Source organism: Phocoena phocoena, chromosome 5, assembly GCF_963924675.1.
Source record: "Phocoena phocoena chromosome 5, mPhoPho1.1, whole genome shotgun sequence".
In the NCBI taxonomy this organism is placed as follows: Eukaryota; Metazoa; Chordata; class Mammalia; order Artiodactyla; family Phocoenidae; genus Phocoena; species Phocoena phocoena.
The window spans coordinates 9,195,079-9,215,114 of record NC_089223.1 but is presented as its reverse complement, the minus strand read 5'-3'; the positions used below and the strand labels follow the sequence as shown (position 1 = coordinate 9,215,114).

Below are 20,036 nucleotides of genomic sequence, written 5' to 3'. Positions count from 1 at the left end.
TAAAACTAAAAGTTGGTTCTTTGAGAAGATAAACAAAATTGATAAACGATTAGCCAGACTCATCAAGAAAACAAGGGAGAAGACTCAAATCAATAGAATTAGAAATGCAAAAGGAGAAGTAACAACTGACACTACAGAAATACGAAGGATCGTGAGAGATTACTACAAGCAACTCTATGCCAATAAAATGGACAACCTGTAAGAAATGGACAAATTCTTAGAAATGCACAACCTGCTGAGACTGAACCAGGAAGAAATAGAAAATATGAAGAGACCAATCACAAGCACTGAAATTGAAACTGTGATTAAAAATCTTCCAAAAAACAACAGCCCAGGACCAGATGCCTTCAGAGGCAAACTCCATCAAATATTTAGAGAAGAACTAACACCAATCTTTCTCAAACTCTTCCGAAATATAGCAGAGGGAGGAACACTCCCAAACTCATTCTACGAGGCCACCATCACCTGATACCAAAACCAGACAAAGATGTCACAAAGAAAGAAAACTACAGGCCAATATCACTGATGAACAGACCAATATCACTGATGAACATAGATGCACAAATCCTCAACAAAATACTAGCAAACAGAATCCAACAGCACATTAAAAGGATCATACACCATGATCAAGTGGGGTTTATTCCAGGAATGCAAGGATTCTTCAATATATGCAAATCAATCAACGTGGTACACCATATTAACAAATTGAAGGAGAAAAACCATATGATCATCTCAATAGATGCAGAGAAAGCTTTTGACAAAATTCAACACTCATTTATGATAAAAACCCTGCAGAAAGCAGGCATAGAGGGAACTTTCCTCAACATAATAAAGGCCATATATGACAAACCCACAGCCAACATAAACCTCAATGGTGAAAAACTGAAACTGTTTCCACTAAGATCATGAAAAGACAAAGTTGCCCACTCTCACCACTCTTACTCGACATAGTTTTGGAAGTTTTAGCCACAGCAATCAGAGAAGAAAAAGAAATAAAAGGAATCCAAATCGGAAAAGATGAAATAAAGCTGTCACTTTTTGCAGATGACATGATACTCTACATAGAGAATCCTAAAGATGCTACCAGAAAACTACTAGAGCTAATCAATGAATTTGGTAAAGTAGCAGGATATAAAATTAATGCACAGAAATCTTTGGCATTCCTATACACTAATGATGAAAAATCTGAAAGTGAAATTAAGAAAACACTCCCCTTTACCACTGCAACAAAAAGACTAAAATATCTAGGAGTAAACCTACCTAAGGAGACAAAACCTGTATGCCGAAAGTTATAAGACACTGATGAAAGAAATTAAAGATGATACAAATTGATGGAGAGATATACCATATTCTTGGATTGGAAGAATCAACATTGTGAAAATGACTCTACTACCCAAAGCAATCTACAGATTCAACGCAATCCCTATCAAACTACCACTGGCACTTTTCACAGAATTAGAACAAAAAATTTCGTAATTTGTATAGAAACACAAAAGACCCCGAATAGTCAAAGCAATCTGGAGAATGAAAAATGGAGCTGGAGGAATCAGGCTCCCTGACTTCAGACTATACTACAAAGCTGTAGTAATCAAGACAGTATGGTACTGGCACAAAAACAGAAATATAGACCAATGGAACAGGATAGAAAGCCCAGAGATAAACCCACGCACATATGGTCGCCTTATCTTTGATAAAGGAGGCAAGAATATACAGTGGAGAAAAGACAGCCTCTTCAATAAGTGGTGCTGGGAAAACTGGACAGGTACATGTAAAAGTATGAAATTAGAACACTCCCTAACCATACACAAAAATAAACTCAAAATGGATTAAAGACCTAAATGTAAGGCCAGACACTATCAAACTCTTATAGGAAAACATTGGCAGAACACTCTATGACATAAATCACAGCAAGATCCTTTTTGACCCACCTCCTAGAGAAATGGAAATAAAAACAAAAATAAACAAATGGGACCTAATGAAACTTAATAGCTTTTGCACAGCAAAGGAAACCATAAACAAGACCAAAAGACAACCTTTAGAATGGGAGAAAATATTTGCAAATGAAGCAACTGACAAAGAATTAATTCCCAAAATTTACAAGCAGCTCAATAACAAAAAAACAAACAACCCAATCCAAAAATGGGCAGAAGACCTAAATAGACATTTCTCCGAAGAAGATATGCAGATTGCCAACAAACACATGAAAGGATGCTCAACATCATTAATCATTAGAGAAATGCAAATCGAAACTACAATGAGATATCATCTCACACTGGTCAAAATGGCCATCATCACAAAATCTAGAAACTATAAATGCTGGAGAGGGTGTGGAGAAAAGGGAGCCCTCTTGCACTGTTGGTGGGAATGTAAATGGATACAGCCACTATGGAGAACAGTATGGAGGTTTCTTAAAAAACTAAAAATAGAACTCCCATAAGACCCAGCAATCCCACTACTGGGCATATACCCTGAGAAAACAATAATTCAAAAAGAGTCATGTACCAAAATGTTTATTGCAGCTCTATTTACAATAGCCAGGGCATGGAAGCAACCTAAGTGTCCATCAACAGATGAATGGATAAAGAAGATGTGGCACATATATACAATGGAATATTACTCAGCCATAAAAAGAAATGAAATTGAGTTATTTGTAGTGAGGTGGATGGACCTAGAGTCTGTCATAAAGAGTGAAATGTCAGAAGGAGAAAAACAAATACCGTATGCTAACACATATATATGGAACCTAAGAAAAAAAAAAAGGTGATGAAGAACCTAGGGGTAAGATGGGAATAAAGACACAAACCTACTAGAGAATGGACTTGAGGATATGGCGGGGGGGAAGGGTAAGCTGTGACAAAGTGAGAGAGTGGCATGGACATATATAAACTAGCAAACGTAAAATAGATAGCTAGTGGGAAGCAGCCGCATAGCACAGGGAGATCAGCTCGGTGGTTTGTGACCACCTAGATGGGTGGGATAGGGAGGGTGGGAGGGAGATGCAAGAGGGAGGAGATATGGGGATGTACGTATACATATAGCTGATTCACTTTTTATACAGCAGAAACTAACACAACAGTGTAAAGCAATTATACTCCAATAAAGATGTTTAAAAAAAAAGCACTGTAAGATAAAAGTAAATTAAGAATAAATCAGAGCTAAAACCAGAATCTCTATTGTTTAGCTATAAGCTAAGTCAAAATCCAAAATTGCCCTTATGCAGATATCAATATTAGACTGAGGTAGTGACTCAGACGTAGATCTGTTACTTCCATTGAACAATGTGCAGTAAGATGAAAATAAATAAATGATGTAAGGATCTAAAATGAGGGAAAAAAATAACTTATTAGCAGCAGGTGATATGATTATGAAGAAAGAAAATATAAAGGAGTCTATATGTAAATGATTATAATGAATGAGTTCATCAATTTAGTGAAGATCAATATAAAATGTTTTATAATTAATAAAAAAGATTAGCCATACAGTTAAGATCAGTTATAGTTTGATGTGCTAACAGCAAATTTAAGAGAGATACTGTTTATAATAGGAAAAATAACATTGTTCTTGTTAAATTTAACAGCATGTAAAACGTTGACCAGCTTAAACTGGTTTTGCATCCTTAGAGAGGATGTTGATTAATCAAGCCTTGAGTTATTTTACAGACAGCCCCGGGCATGCGCAAGACAGGAACCCACGTGTGCGGTATAACCCCAGAGCCGAGAGTCTTCAGTCTGTGGAACTCAAAGAATAGACGTGTTGAGGCTTTGATGAAATGAGAAGTTCTTCAACAAGGAAAATCTGGCTCCCAGCAACAGTGGGAGCTTATATGGACTAATTCAAGCCTAGCCAATCAGCTTCCAAGTTTGAAATTTCCCTAATCCCCCTCAACTTCACCCCGAGCCCTGGATGGCGAAGACAGATGCGAGAGCCTTGCTTCCTGTTTCCTTGCCGGTCGATCTCGCAGTAGAGCTTTTATTTTTCTCAAAAGCCGGTGCCTTGGTATTGGCTTCTGTGCACATTGGGCAAGGAGCCCTTGCTCGGTAGCAATGTTGGTCACCACAAAGGGATGTAAATCTCATGACTACCTGCCAAAGGCACCACAGCCCCTGGCAGAGAGCAGACCCTCGTCACCCACCCTGAGCAGTCACCCAGACCAAACTTGTCTAGAGGGTCAGCTGTCGCGTTGCTGCTTCCCGCTGCTGCTCTCCAGGCTCCTTGGTGCTACTTTCACTTTTGAGAGAAGAAACCGCACTGGATCAGACGTCTTTTGGGTGAGTAACATTGTTAAAATGTGCCAGCACCTAAAGTTGTCTAATAACCTTCTCAGGATTGTGGGTTAGATTCCCACCCTGAGGGAGACAATATAAAAGGTTACAGCTGCTGAGGTACTCAAAGGATGGAGTCCTAAGACTTTGGATTTCTTTGTCCATGTTTGTCTATGTCTATTTTGTTAGGATTGGTTAAGAGGGGTTGGCTCGCGGATGACTGTAGCAAAATATTAAACCTGATATTAGTGGGGGTCCTCTGAATCAGGCGGTAAGATATTGCTCCCTGACTAGAAATCTTGCCTTTACGCAGGGGTTGGTTTTTCACCCATGCCTAATATGATCGCCTGGAGGTATAGATACAGGTGTGTGTCCTTAATGGAACCTGCCCCGATTACCATGTTGTGTGAGAGGGTAAAGGAGAAATGAGGGACTGTAAATCAGGAAAACTCTCCACTGCAGAACATGTTCTGTGCCTGGGTTAGAGGAATTTCCACCCAAGACGCCTCCTTGGTGTCATTTTGCTCTGGTCATCCTGAGAAAAAGCCCTTCCAAAATGGGGTATGTCAGCGATATACCTGCTAATTTAACAGGAAGGGAAAAGAAGAGACATGTGATCATACCAGTCAGTCTAAGGAGTAAGCACAGTAAAAATAAATAGCAAATATAAGAAGTAAAATTAGTGAAATGGGAGCTAAGAGAAAGATTGTCTATTTCCAAATTGGTGGTCAGCATGGAATAAAAAGCACACCTGTGTCTTTAGAGTGAGTTAATGAAAGGCAGAGACTAAAGAAATAAAACAGGTGGGACAATGTTATTAGACAAATAGGGATTTAAGGAAGGTTGAGATTGTTAAGGCAGTAACAGGACAAAGAGGAATTGTGTATAATTACTTGCAGTTTAAATAATAAATATGGTGATCAGACTTGGCCTACATTTAGCCGACTGTAAAGCAAAGCAAAAAAATCTTCCAAAACACAGACAAAGCTTGATAAGAGCTATTTTCAACAATCTCACTAAGAATTCTCTTACGTATTAAACACATCTGAGAGTGGCTGGAGAGGGTTGAAGTATTTTGAAGATGGAGATAATGTTTTCTAATGGAGATAATATCTAAGAATCCACTGGATATAGAACTCTTATCAGTAAGTTTGTACCTGTCCTTTCTGATAATGTGGCTCTTTTAGCTACGTGCTTTTATTCTATAAATGGCAACGTATTATGTTCTTAATTCTATATGACTTCCTACTGTATGTGGTGTACTAGAGTTACGATAAAGAAGAAAATGACTTTCTTTTTTAACACTGCCTGGCTCCAACATCGGCTAGAAAATGGCCTGAGAATGGGTCTTCGAATTACAACACGAGCTTACAATTAAGACTTCTTTTGCAAAAGAGGAAAAATGGGAGGAAATCAGCTGTCTCCCTGTTTCTTGCAAGGGAAGAGGCCTTTATACAATTGGACACATTTTGGTCTTTCCTCTGAGAGTTTTAACCCTCTTTTGTATGAGCCAAGCTAGCAGGCATTGAACTGCTTTTAAGTGTGTAAATATGTATGTAAAAAGGAAGCTTTTCCAGGAGGAACAAACATTGGTGGTGCTAAATACCATGGGATACATGGAGGCCTAAATGCATTCTACGTGGAAATTGCCCAGATGTCTAGATTAGCTCGTCTGTGATCTCTGCTGGGGAGGTAAAATGTTTTGATCTTCTCCCATGAAGATTAAACCCCAGCATGCTCAGAAAGGAGTGAGGCCTTGATTATTTCAGCCTATATCCTCTGTCAAATTCAGCTCTGAGTCTCAGGCAGACTCCCCACTTCACTTTCTTCAAGGGGATACAGTCACTTCTTCCACCCTCCTCCCTATTGGGTACGTTTTTCAGGGTGGTGAGCGAAACAGAGGCTGGACTTTCCTAGGCTCCTCTGCGGTAGGCAAGTCCACCTCAGCACATGGGGGAGAGATACTAGTAGGATCCTCTGACCAAACTGGCTACAGTCTTGGAACTGCTTGGACGGATTCCTTGGCAGCTGGGAAGCATGCGTGTAGGCTACAGTTCTGACAACCACCTCCAATGGAAAGGTAGTCGTCTTGGAGACTTGGTCCTCAGTGGCTTCTCAGGGAATTCTTATAGCCAAGTTGTAGACAGTCACTGCTATATTGGCTTGCTTCTTTCCAGAAACCGAACTAGGAGATGGAATGGGTTCTTAAACCCTCAGATTCTTGCTTTCTCTCTCACGCCTCTTGAGGCTGGTTGATTTCCTTCTGCTTTTTTTTTTTTTTTTTTTTTTTTTGCTGTACGCGGGCCTCTCACTGTTGTGGCCTCTCCCGCTGCGGAGCACAGGCTCCAGACACGCAGGTTCGGCGGCCGTGGCTCACGGGCCCAGCCGCGCTCCGCGGCATGTGGGATCTTCCCGGACCAAGACACGAACCCGTGTCCCCTGCATCGGCAGGCGGACTCTCAACCACTGCGCCACCAGGGAAGCCCCTCCCTCCGCTTTTTGAGGGAGTGAGGGAAGGTCCTTTTCTAGAGATTTGCAACCCATAGACTGTTCTCAGCTCTTGCGTTTGAAATCTGGGATATTGACTGAGCTGTGACTTAGGAGTCTCGTGCTCTCTCTCTCCAAACCTCCATTCTCAGAGGGGATGGCTAACCCCTCAGAACTAGCACTAAGGGGGAAAGCCTTTGAGGGGGCAAGCCTCTCGTGTGCCAAGGTGCTTCCTATAAAGGAAGAAGTGGGCTTTGAGTCCCCAGATGTGCCTTCCTTCATCTCCTGTGAACTCAAGCGTTTTCCAGGTGCAGCCAACATTGCTGCATCACACAGACCTCGGGTTTCTGTTAAAGCTGCTGGTTGACACCAGGCCCAATTCATGAAGGCTAGGAAAGGCCTTTCCAGGCTCTTGGTGTATGTCACCAAATAAGCAAATTTTGAGAATTTGACAATCTCATGTGTTCAGAGGATATAGAGAACTGGAATCTCATATATACTGTTCGTAGAAATATATGGTAAAACCACTTTGAAAAACAATGTGTTAATATCATGTAATGATGAACATGCGTATACTGACCCAGCAGTTATACTTCTAGATATATACTTTAGAGAAACTCTTGCGCATGTGTTCCAGGAATCATGTTATCTGAGTATTTATAGTAACAAGCATTATTCATAACTATCAAAACCTAAAAGTAGTTTAAATGTCCATTTACCGTAGAATGGAGAAATACATTGAAATATTTACACATAGGCATTATTCACCAGTTAAACAAATGAACTGTAATATTCAATAACCCAAATATAACTTATAATAAACTTGTGTGATACAAGCAAGTTACAGAAATAATACATACGATGATTTTTTTCTTACATAAAGCTAAAATATAAAAGTGAACGATACACTGTTAAGGATACATATGGTAAAATTAGGTACACATCTATTTTGTATCAAATATAGCACAATTTTAAATGATATGATTAAGAATAACAAATCCTGCCTTACAGAAAGATTTAGCTGAATTGCTGTTCTGATCCACATGTCTTATCAATTAGACCATACTGTATCCATAACTTTTCTCAAGCCCGTTTCTAAAAACCTTTGTTTATGTCCATCCATGTACGCTTACTGTCTTCAACATATAAGATAGTAGAGGAATATGAATTGACCACGCTCCAGTGGCTGAGAAACTTTAACAACATCAAAGTAGGCCATTTGCCACAAAAATGCCATGATCAGACAAAAAGAGCCTTTATTAAAATACCTATTTTTAGATGACATCCTGGTAGAAGCCATCCAAAATCATATAGATACTGTTTAGGAAAACAAAAATCAGCCTCATTTCTGTTGTAATACCAGTTATTTTATTATAAAACATCCTATACTAAACTGTAGAAAGTTCTTAATAACTATAGATTGAATGATTGGATTATAGCACGATTTTTTTTCTCTCTACTTTTCTGTTTCTGTCATTTTTTCCCTATTGTGAATATATACCTTGTTATGTTACATTTATATTCTTCCCTCTCGTTTGTTTTCTGAGGTTTTTTATCGAGGGTAGAGGCAGAAATGATTTACAAAATCTAGTACTAAAGGAAATGCTACATGACTGTAAAATCAAATCACTATGAGTTCAAATTAATATGAGATGTACACCACTAAATCAGTAGAACATAAGACCTCTATGCTGCTTAAAATTATTATTATTATAATCAAAATAACGCAAAAGTCAACCTAAATGTTAAAAAACAAAGAAGGAACACATCTTCCCCCAGAGTAGAGTCACTGAAGTTAGTAAGCATCTGCTTTGGAATATTTAGGCCTCTTTGGACCACATGTTCCTCTACAAATAAAGCTGACTCAGCCATTCATCTGTCTAAGGCAGATAAATTGAGCACTGTACAGCTTATTGTGCAAGGTTCTCTTGAATGAGAAGTTTGAAGATTCAGCTCCATAAAGGCATGAAAAGACACGTTGGTACATTTTGTTCAAGCATGGTGATACTTGGCAAAATAATGTGAAACTAAGTACGGCAAAAACAGGAAATAAAAATTTTAAAATTAATAAAGACACCATGATAAAGGGATATTTTAAAAGTAGATTTCTCCTGCAAATCCACTGATTATCCTAATCACAGAGAATGTCTAACTTCATCAGAAGCACACATTGTCTGTCACGTGAGCATTGGCTGAATGACTATGGAGGGCACGGGGGCGAGGCAGGAAAAAATACCACCGTCCCTGCATACCCTGGGTACTGAAAAAAAAAGAAAAGAGATGGTTGTTAGAAAGACAGATAGACAAACAGAAAGATATTGTTTGTGAGAATAAATCAGTGTCACCTGCAGAGATTGTTTAAAACCCTAAATAGTGAAACCATTTCATGACTAAAATAGTTGAGTAGGCAAAAGAGCAGATTGCCAGTGGCCCAGCAACCTTTGATCCAGTGTAAATTGTAAGAACAATCCACAGCCAAAGAGCCCCTGGTGTGACTTGTAATTAGGTTTATGCCACCGATGAAATAAGCTCATTAAGAGATGTTAAAAATGTAAATATAAATTTAAAATGAAATAATCTGAAAATAGAAGTTTAAAAACAGAAAATTCAGCATGGTGAAATGGTGACAGGCCAGTATAAAAGCAAATGTAATGATCCCAGACAAGTATTTTGCTTAAATCTAGAAATCCTTTGTACCTTTCCAGAGTGATTATGGCCAACGGAGAGCGGTTTCTTTGAAGTATTGAGCTTTCCGTGGGGTCCGAACACTCCAAACAGCAGACTGCATTTGGGATTCTCTTTAATGGTAATAACACTGTTGCTTTTGTGTGGCAACATGTACTGAAAAAAGCTTGTATTGATCCTTTGGATTTTCCAAGTTAATAGGTAAAATGTTTGTTTGAAGAAAAAGCAGACATCTTTTGTTATTTATGAACATGAGCCTGGCTTGCAGAACTTACAAAAGGGAGAAAAGGATTCTATTTTGACAGAGACAACTTGAAGTCTTGTGGATAATGAACTAAGAAAAGCATTGTAAGTAAACAATCACTGTACTTTTGGTTGAAACATTTTAGAAATCCAGTCTCCCAAGGAGCCCTGAAAACACTAAATTAAAAACAAAGATTGCATTAATTGGTCATTTGCCATTTGAAGTGTACCCTGACCAAACCCTGGTCCAGACATATCCATTCTTATCCTGAATTGAGAGTGGACTGAAGCAACAAAGGATTCATTTAAATAATGACCATGACAAGTATTTTCCTTAAGAAATAGAAGACATCAATCTAAGAATTAATGTTATTTATTTATACTAGTCCTTAGAACACAGATTAATAACTTGCTTGTCTGCTGTTCGTAGAAGACAATGTTTAAACATTTATATTCATAACCTGTGATTTGAATTGACACGATAGCATGAAAATACCAAGTCCTGAGGCTATTCACTAGAAATCAAGGTAAACGCAAAATCCCCTCCATAAACTAGCCAATGATATGTAATTTTCTCTTGGAAGTTGGAGAAGATTCTCTGCTTGGGGAGATGATATATTTAAGGACATTTTGACTTTGTTTCCTGTCATCCCGTTATTGAGATGAACTTAGGGATTCAATAAGGACCAAGAGAAAATGAAACAACTTATTAGCCATTAGCTTGTTTGTTAAATGTGGCTTCCTCATCGATACAATAAATATAATAATATTACCTACCTCACAGGATTGTTGTGAGATTAAATGACTTAATATATGTAAAACACTTGCTGCTGCTGGTAATGCCTAGATGATTCAGAGAGCTCAGTAGGATTTTTTATAACAGGAATAGATACCTATATAGCTATATATATGAATGTATATATCTCCCATTTTGTTTTTGGCCTCGTACACAAGTAGAGGTTGCTCCTTTCTTGTTTCTGTAATGACCTGATAAATTCGTCTTAACCATAATTGCTTATGTGTATCAGGTCAATAATAAGTTCCAGAAAACCATGACAGAAGACTATTATTGGTGATGTTCAATTCATATGAGGAGGCTTAGCTCTCAGAAGAAATATATACTAAATGTCTTTATAGTCTTAAGTAGTTATGAACAAAAATACTTCCTAAATGTTATGTAATCTTTATTTTTTCAATCAAACTAAAAAAAAAGATGAAATTATTAATTATTATGAGAGACCAGGATTTACAGGTAGTTCATCAGTCATAAATGAGAAAGGAAATATACCCAGTGTGAAAGAAATATTAACAGAAATTGGAAGTAAGCATTTAGATTTAGTAAAAAGATTTTTAATATGTAAATCACACACAAATAAAGCATTAGACTTTTTATATTTAGTTTTGGCTATTAGTCCAAAAGATAAGTCCATCTTGATACAAATCTCCTTAAGAAAATTACTATTTTCAAATTAAAAAAAATATTGTGGTTCATTTTATTTTAGTGTAAATACCTTTATATAGTCCATCCTTTTTCAAAAGTCTATATAATATGTAAACTGGGATAGAAGTATCAGTTTTATAAAAGAATCGTGTAAATATTTGAAACAAATCTTGAGAGGCAATCATGAAAAGCTCAGATTATGGGGAATTTCTGATACTTTAATTTTCTGGTTAATTTAGGTTTTAAGATGAAACCCCTTTTACATACCAACTTTTGCAATGAAAATCTTTGGTCAGGCACTGATTTGCCTTCCATGTTGGGCACAGTGTAGTATGTAGTTGAGTTTTTAATGATATATGCCATATAGTACCTCAGAGTCACAAATCATTGTGTACATACAGTAATAATACTACTAATAATTTCTCAGTGTAAAATTTTAGGAGAATGAGCTGAGTGTGTCCCCTTCTCAGGATGTGCATGGAGTTTGCTTTTTGGATCCAACCTATTTTCAAAGTTTTAAAGCCAATGACAGTACATTTTTAAGAGGTACACTGAATTAGATATAAAAATACGTACATTATACCTAAGAAACAATTCTTAAAGTTACCTTAATTAAACTTTTTTCACAAATTTGTTTTATTTTACCTAACTGTATTTTTTTGTTTCGTTTCCCCATCCTGTTACTTCAGCGTATTCAGGGACATTGTAAATTCTATTCCAGTAGGTGTCAGACTTTCCCAGTGTGCAGACCACGGAGCCTCGGGAAAGGCAAGCTAATAGGTGCTGTGATGCTTAATTCTGTACTTAAACCAGTTGTTCCTGTAAACTGACTCTTTTAGCATTTCCCGAAATAACACATTTTTAAATTAATATTTTGGTATTTAAAGAAACAGAAGGTGTACAAACATTTCTTGTTTAATCACCTAGACTGTATAAATTCTGCCATGTATCATACAATATGTGTATGTATATTCAGCAGTGAGTAGAAATATCAAACAAATAAAAAAGGAAGCGATTAATGAGAAAAAAACCGAGATACTGAATATACTTTAGTATTTTCACTGGCAGTAATGTAGTAGATACATTTAATTTCTCAAGGACATAAAAAATACTCTTTAATATAATGGTGTATTTCTTTTTATAATTTAACAGCATGTGAGAATAATCCCCTTGGATGCTACTAGGCCACTGATAAGAACTTTGCCAACTATAAATGATAAAGACTGGATGGTTGTGTCCCCCCAAAATTCATTTGTTGACATCCAAATTCCCATTATGATAATATCGAGAGATGGGGATTTGGGGAGGTGGTTAGGTATAAGGGATTAGTGCCCTTATAAAAGTGGCCCTAGAGAGATCCCTCATGCCTTCCACAATGTAGGAGTACAATGAGAAGTCGGGAATCTGAAAAAGGCCATGCTGGCAACCTGTTCCTGGGTTTCCAGCTTCCGGAACTGTGAGAAATAAATTTCTGTTGTTTATAAGGAACCCAGTCGCTCATTTTGTTATAACAGCCTGAATGGACTAAGGTGGCATCTGAATTTAATTGACCAGATTTTTCACATGTAAAACCTCATAATTTACAGAATTAAGCAGAAAATTGCATATGACGATAGGCAGCAGAATTAATTTAATGGTTAGTTTTTGTAATTTTAAACCATTAAATTTTAAAATTAAAATTTTCTATTTACAAGTGGTTTAATAAAAGACTTGTAGAGTTTATCATGTTAGAAATCAGAATTCATTTAACTTGAGCCACCTATTTGTACATAAAGCAAGTTACATAGCTTATAGAAAGAATAAACAAGTGAAATTCTAAAATAAATAAAGTCAATAAACTCAGCAAATAGAGGATTCATCTTGTTTCATATTCAACTTTTCCCTTCTGGCCCTTTCATTAACATTTTACCATATTTATGGCCATTCTATATGCAAAATCAAATACAATGACAAACAGGTAAGTGGGAAACTCTCTGGAAGAGCTCTGATTTCTGCCCTCTCTCCCTCCCTTTCATTAAAGAAAGAAAGAAAGAAAGAAAAACTCCTCAATTGAGCATCCATATTTCTATAGTTCTCATATTTCCCAAACTTATATTTCTAGTCTTTATCTCTGCTGTGAACTCCAAATCCATCCAATAATCTGTCATTCCACAGAGTTTTGTGGAGCTCTCTCTATGTGCATAGCACTATTGTTGGCAGTGAATAGAATAATAGTAAGTAAGAAGGTCAAGGGTCCTATTTTCACAGAATGTATTTTGTGGAAAAATATAAAATACACAACTGTCTGCATAAATAGACCCAATAATTTCAAATAAATGCTCTGAAGAAACAATAAGGGTGATAAGATAAGGATGGCAACTTTCCATTGGGTGGTCAGAGAAGGTCTACTTGAGGGAGGGCCATTAAAGCTCAAATTGCATAAGAAAAGGAGCCATTTGTCTAAATGCTGAGGGAAGAGCATTCTCTCAAGAGCAAACAGGAGTTTCCTTGAGATATGTATTAACTTGGCATGGTCAGTAACCAGGAGGAAGGGCAGTGTGGCTGGACGAGATTGAGTGGAGTGAGCTTGGAGCATGGTAGAAAATGAGATCATAAAGATAGGCAGGGGTCATGTCAAGCAGGACCCTGTGTGCATGGTGAGGATTTAGGATTTTATTCTAAATGTATTGGAAAGCTACAAAGTGATTTTGAGCATGTGAGCAAAATACTAAATTTTACAGGTTTTAAAACATCTCTGAAATCAGGAATATATTTTGAAATCAATGATATATTTTAGTCACTACTAGTCAGACAGTAGTTTTTGTCATTGCCTTAGAAATGTCTTAACCAGTTTCATTTATATCTTCATTTCAAGGAGGCAAAAGTGATATAAAAACTCTGAGATAGGGCTTCCCTGGTGGCGCAGTGGTTGAGAGTCCGCCTGCTGATGCAGGGGACGTGGGTGTGTGCCCTGGTCCGGGAAGATCCCACATGCCGCGGAGCGGCTGGGCCCGTGAGCCATGGCCGCTGGGCCTGCGTGTCCGGAGCCTGTGCTCCGCAACGCGAGAGGCCACAACAGTGAGAGGCCCGCGTACCGCAAAAAAAAAAAAAACCAAAAACAACTCTGAGATAAATCTGAAAACTTTAAATAATGTCATACTTCCTGATTAGTACATAAAATCCCATCACAATAGATGAAACGTATTAACCTGCATTAAAGTTTAAATACCTTAAATGTATACAATGTTCTATGTCAAATGTATTCAATAAAAAAAAGTTTGAAAGATCTCACACTTGTGTGGAGGCAAGAGTGGAAACATGGACAAGTTAAGAGACTGAGTAGTAGATAATGGTGGCTAAGAATAACATGGTGTGGTGAAGGTGGAGAGAAGCTGGCAGATTTGGGGGATATTGGAGGGAACACCAAGAAGACTTCTTGACTGATTATGTAAAGGCCGGGAGAGAAAAAGTATAAAGGGTATACCCAAGGTTTCTAGTTATGGAACTAGCCGTTCACTGAGATGAAGATTCAAGTACGTGTGTGCAGGGATTGGGATTGTGAGAGAAGTTAGGTAGGCAGTTAATGCCAGTATCTCGTTTCACCTACTATCCTCTCAGGGAAAGCTCATAGCCTCCAGGTAGACCACTCATCCTGTTATGTTCTCTCATAAACTTCGTTCAGAATGTTTGTTCACCATTTTGATTCAACACCAGCATTTGTGATGTACTGTTTTTCCTCCCCATGCCCTTTTCCCACTGGACTGCAGATTCCGTGAGGACAGAACAGGTGGGAGTTTGTCTTCACTGTTTACCCTCAGCACAAGCACAAAGCTGGGCACATATTAGGTCCTCAGCAAATGTTGGTTCAATACCTAAATGCATTAATCCCAATTTCTTCTTTTTATCCTGCCTGTTTCAAAGTGCTTGGTCACTGACCAACACCCACTTTTCCAGACAGGAAACCACAGCTCTGGTGTAGCCAGGAGTTCCTGTGGTGGTAAGATGAGGGAAAGTACAAGATGAGACAAAAATATGCCAGAAAAATTCTATTGACAGAAGTATTCCTTTTACATAGAACCACTATAAAATTCCAAAAATAGTAAGGAAAAAATCCCCAAACCTAAGATGAGTTTGTCCCAAGTCAACAAGGTTTTATTATACAGAAATATTTCTTTGGGAAGGATTCATCTATATATTCACATATAGATCCATAAACTTTACATTCAGTTTGTTAAATACTGTGTACTTATTGTAAACCAAACACCTTACTAGCACTGGAAATATGTCCCTAAACTCAAGGAGATCACAAGTTCACTGTAATTATAACATTGTAAGTGCGGTGATAGAAGAATTCAAAGAGAGCCCTATGAACAGTTAGAGGGGCCACATAACTGAGCCTGAGAAAGCTTCCTGGAGGTATTATTATCAGGTGTAAAAGAAGTAGGTGATGGGAAAAGAAGACCATGCTAGCCAGAGGGACAAACAGGGAACAAAGATAGGTTTAACAAACAGCATATTGTGGACTAGAAAACTACAAATTTTCATGGCCAGAAAGTCACAGAAGGTGAGGCTGGGGAAGTAGGCAGGAGCCAGATCAAGGATGGCATTGTATGACCGACTGGGAATGAAATCTGGAATTTATTCTGGAGGCAAAGAATAGCCTCTGAAGCCTAAGAAGTGGGGAAATAAACTGGCCACTTGTATTTTCCCAGTTGGGATGATAGACTGTATTTGCTGAAGGAGTATAATGTACGGATTGAGAGCTACGTCTCTGAAGCCAGCCAGCCTGGGTTTGAATTTTTGTCCTGGGATTTACTAGCTAAGTGACCCTAGTTAATTTTCTTAACCTCTCTATAATGAAATAGTAACAGAATCTTCTTCATGGAATTATGGTTATGATTAAAGGATTGAAAATATGCGAGTGTGTGTGTGTGTGTGTATACATATATATACACATACACACACACACTCGGAATAGTACAGTACTAGGAAAAATGCCATAAAGTGTTTGCTATTATCATTATTTGCTAATCAAACGAAAATATGAAAGACCTCTTTTGACCTTACCAAGGCTTATTTGCATCAGCACTGTGGCCATAATAGATGGACCTAAGTTTTCTCTAATACCATTATCAATTGCATGGCTAATGAGTAAGAAGTCTGGGACTTAATGAAGTATTACTTAATGAACGGATACTTAATGAAAAGTATTACCGGGACTTCCCTGGTGGCGCAGTGGTTAGGAATCCGCTTGCCAATGCAGGGGACACGGGTTCGAGCCCTGGTCCGGGAAGATCCCACATGCCATGGAGCAGCTAAGCCTGTGCGCCACAACTACTGAGCCTGCGCTCTAGAGCCTGCGAGCCACAACTACTGAGCCCACGTGACACAACTACTGAAGCCCGCGTGCCTAGAGCCCGTGCTCCGCAACAAGAGAAGCCACTGCAATGAGAAGCCCGCACACCGCAACAAAGAGTAGCCCCCGCTCGCCGCAACTAGAGAAAGCCCACACGCAGCAATGAAGACCCAATGCAGCCAAACATAAATAAAGAAATAAATTTATAAAAGAAAAGAAAAGTATTACCAAAGAGAACCTTAGCTCTCTAGGACCTCAGGATGTAGAATCTCTAAGTACAGTTAGTTCTTTTCTCTAGAAATAATTTAAGATTCTTTTCATTGGAAAATGCATGGGATGGAGTTCGGCTCAGCAAGTTACACCTTTAATATCTTGTTTCCTCCTAACATATAATGAATTTTTAAAAATCTGAGATATGTTAGTGCTTGCTTTTTATATAACACATTCCTTGGGAGCAGGAATTATTTTTGTTTGAAAAATTCTGTTTCCCCTGAGACCAGCAATGTATAAACAGTCATCAAATGAGTAAGGGTTCATAAGCTTTGACAGTGAGGTCTTTGGATAAAGCAACTAGCATTTATTTAAAAACTAGTATTCATCAAATTATCAATTACTAGTTCTAATTATGAAACAACCATATGCCACTTTCTATATGCTATGTAAAATTTAATTGGTATTTTACTTTCAACTGTTCCCTTCTTTTGGTTATATTTACTAGTCTATTGAAAAATCCCTTTATAATAACATCTCTAAAAGGTTCAAATCATTTCCTATGAGTGCCTAAGATTTCTATATAATTGGTTTAAAAAATTAAATCATAGTCTAACAAAATATGATTAATAGAAATGATATTATACATGACTCAGAAAAGACTCTCAATAAATTACATTTTTTACTTAATAGACCACATTCTGTTGTTCCTAAACATGAGAAAGTTTAATTTATATCTGTTAAAATGTCTGTTTTAGACAGTCTATCTATCCTAAGTTGAACATTTTGTAATCTGTAGCATTTGTTTTTACAGTAAATTGGCATGTTCCAAATTCCACCATGTTAATAAGTTTTTATAAAATCAAATTTACTTTCATGTTTTAAAAAATGCCATAGCCTTTGAAATACAGTGAAAAATGGATTTGAATAATAAAGAATACATAAATACAAATCTATTGGCTTATATACTTCCCAGTGTCTCATGTTTATATCAACAACAGTGTTAACACAATGCCTTTCATAGCAGGTGTTAGTTGCTATTATTAACTTGAATTATTTTATATAGTCAGGTGTTTAACTTTGAACATTAAATGAATAGAACATGGACGCACATTTTCCAGGGTTTTGTTTTTGTTTTTTGGTCCTTTTGAAAGACTTCTTTAATGATACTCCTTTCAGCTTTGTCTTATTATTTTGCTTCAACAATTCAAATTGAATTTTCTCTCATTTTAAATCAAAATCAATTTGAAAAATTGGCCGTTCTAGTCAACCCATTCATAATGATGGCATAATTCAGTATAATGGTCCTAGTAAAAGATGACTTGTTGAGTACCTATTCTGTGAGAAGCGTGTGTCTGAGCACATCTCATTAATTTGAATCTTGCATGATAACCCTGCAAAGTTGGGATTTTTATCTGTACTCCTTATACCATATCTGTCTTTTACAAATGAAGAAACTGATATTCAGGGACATCAGTTGACTCGCTCAAGTCAAGGATCTAGGCAGTACTGGAGCCAGGTTTCCAACCTAGCTCTGCTTAGTTTGAGCTTTCCACAGCGCAGGCTGTTTCAGTTTTTAAACCTGTTCACACCTTAACTGTAATGACATTTTTTCTTTCATGTTGTGCGTGTAGTTCTGAGCATGACCAACTTACCCTTGATCTGAATTTACTAACAGTCACTGTGAGGTTACAGTTTGTTACCGACTATCCCCAGTTAAAGCACCTCTATTAGTAACTTCGACCACTTCAATTGAAATAAATTGCTGCGTTTTGTTTGTTCATCTTTTCCCTTTTAGATAAGGTAACACTTAATTACCTCACCTCACTGAAATATGATCTGGTTTCATCTTGGACATGAAATCCTTTTCTGGAGGTAAGACAGCTGTTAGCTTGCAATCTTATAAACCTTATAGTTAGGAAGAAAAAGAAAAAAGAATGTTTCTTACTTTCCTCTAGTTGTTTCAAAGCTTGATTTTTGGTAGCTGGTTCTTTGGCTTCCAGGGCTGTCACCTCTGCTGAGGTACGTTTCCCGTGGGGAACGATTTCCAACGCCTCTAACCGAGTTTAGAGAAATGGCTTGTTCATTCGACTTTCTGGCAAAGCTCTGAAGAAATTTCAGGGTGGAGTTGGAAAGGACCACTGACTCTGCTTTAGGACTGAACCTGATGCTCGATTTGGTCGGGAGGGCAGGAGTTTGTAACTTCAGTACCACTTCTGTCTTCCCTGTGGGTGTGAGAGTTTGGTTTCTCACACGCTTGGGAGATGCACTTGTCTCTGAGGGAAGCAATGTCGATTTCAGAAGACTCTCCTCGGAAGTGCTTGCCTCGGGAGCTATGGCCATCTCCACTGATGGGATCTGGGTGGTTGGCAGCGCCTGAAGACTTTGTATTTTGCTTAGAGGAGCCGGAGCAGAGGTCTGGGAGTTCCAGGAGTTCTCATCCTCGGGTGTAGTCCAAGTATGTGTAGTGTTGTTACGCCCAATCCCCCCACTCCATAAACTAGAAAGGAGGATGAATAGCCTTGCTCCTTTCATTTCAGTAGTTTGAAGCTAGAAAGCTCGTGTGAAATTGGGAGGGGGATAAAGTCCTTCTAGCCTCTTCGATGGCTGCTTCCACACTGAATCTGCTAAGACAGAACTTTGCCAATTTGAGATGTGTAGAGGAAACAGGTTTCTGTGTTTTGCAGTGGACTCAGGAAGTTTGATTTCCTGTTTCTGTAGGTTCTTTGTGATCTGTGACCTCTGGTAGGATGATCTATGGAAGCAGTGAAGGGTGTCTGACGAGGCTAAGGGTAAATGGAAAAACACAGGCAATTATTATCAGGAAAACCCATGAGAGAAACATGAAGTAACTTTCCTTTCCTAGGTTCACTCGTATTTCACGTGCTGCTGATTTTGAAGAGAAATTTCACGTTGATAATGGAATTTTGTTTGGATGGGCTGAATCAAGGAGTTTAACATTTTTTTTCTACTATACGAGGAACTTGAGAAAAAGTTTTGTGATGCTTCCTTTCCACTGTGCCCCATCCAGAGAGCCACATTTTGTTCAAGGACACATACGCATGTACACATGTAAACAAAAACTCATCTGCAATGTCTCTGCTCTTTCACACATCACAGGCTGAATTGTGAAATATATATATACATCCTTATTTTTATATCTACACTTCAGCTGTAGCGTTATTTGAAGTTAATCTCAATGATGATAATAAAAGAGAAAAGCATAAATTATTGAGTTATGCGAGTATACAAGAAAATCACTTTAAATTATGCTCTCCAAATTTCTATTAGAACCAATTAATGGAATGAATAATCAGAAATTTACTTCCTCTATTTTCTAATCCTTATCTTCTAGTGGTTGGGGGGTGATTAG

At 37.8% G+C, this 20,036-nt stretch overlaps 1 protein-coding gene across 1 annotated transcript in view; it reads right to left on the bottom strand.

Annotated features, from left to right (window-relative positions):
- The window catches only part of MMRN1 (multimerin 1), a 64,336-nt gene extending 45,138 nt beyond the window's left edge, over positions 1–19,198 (bottom strand). The window contains exon 1 of the mRNA XM_065878078.1: positions 18,612–19,198. Within this exon, the coding sequence (XP_065734150.1) occupies positions 18,612–19,198 (587 nt within the window). The remainder of the gene's footprint in view (positions 1–18,611) is intronic.
- Positions 19,199–20,036: the final 838 nt, after the last annotated feature.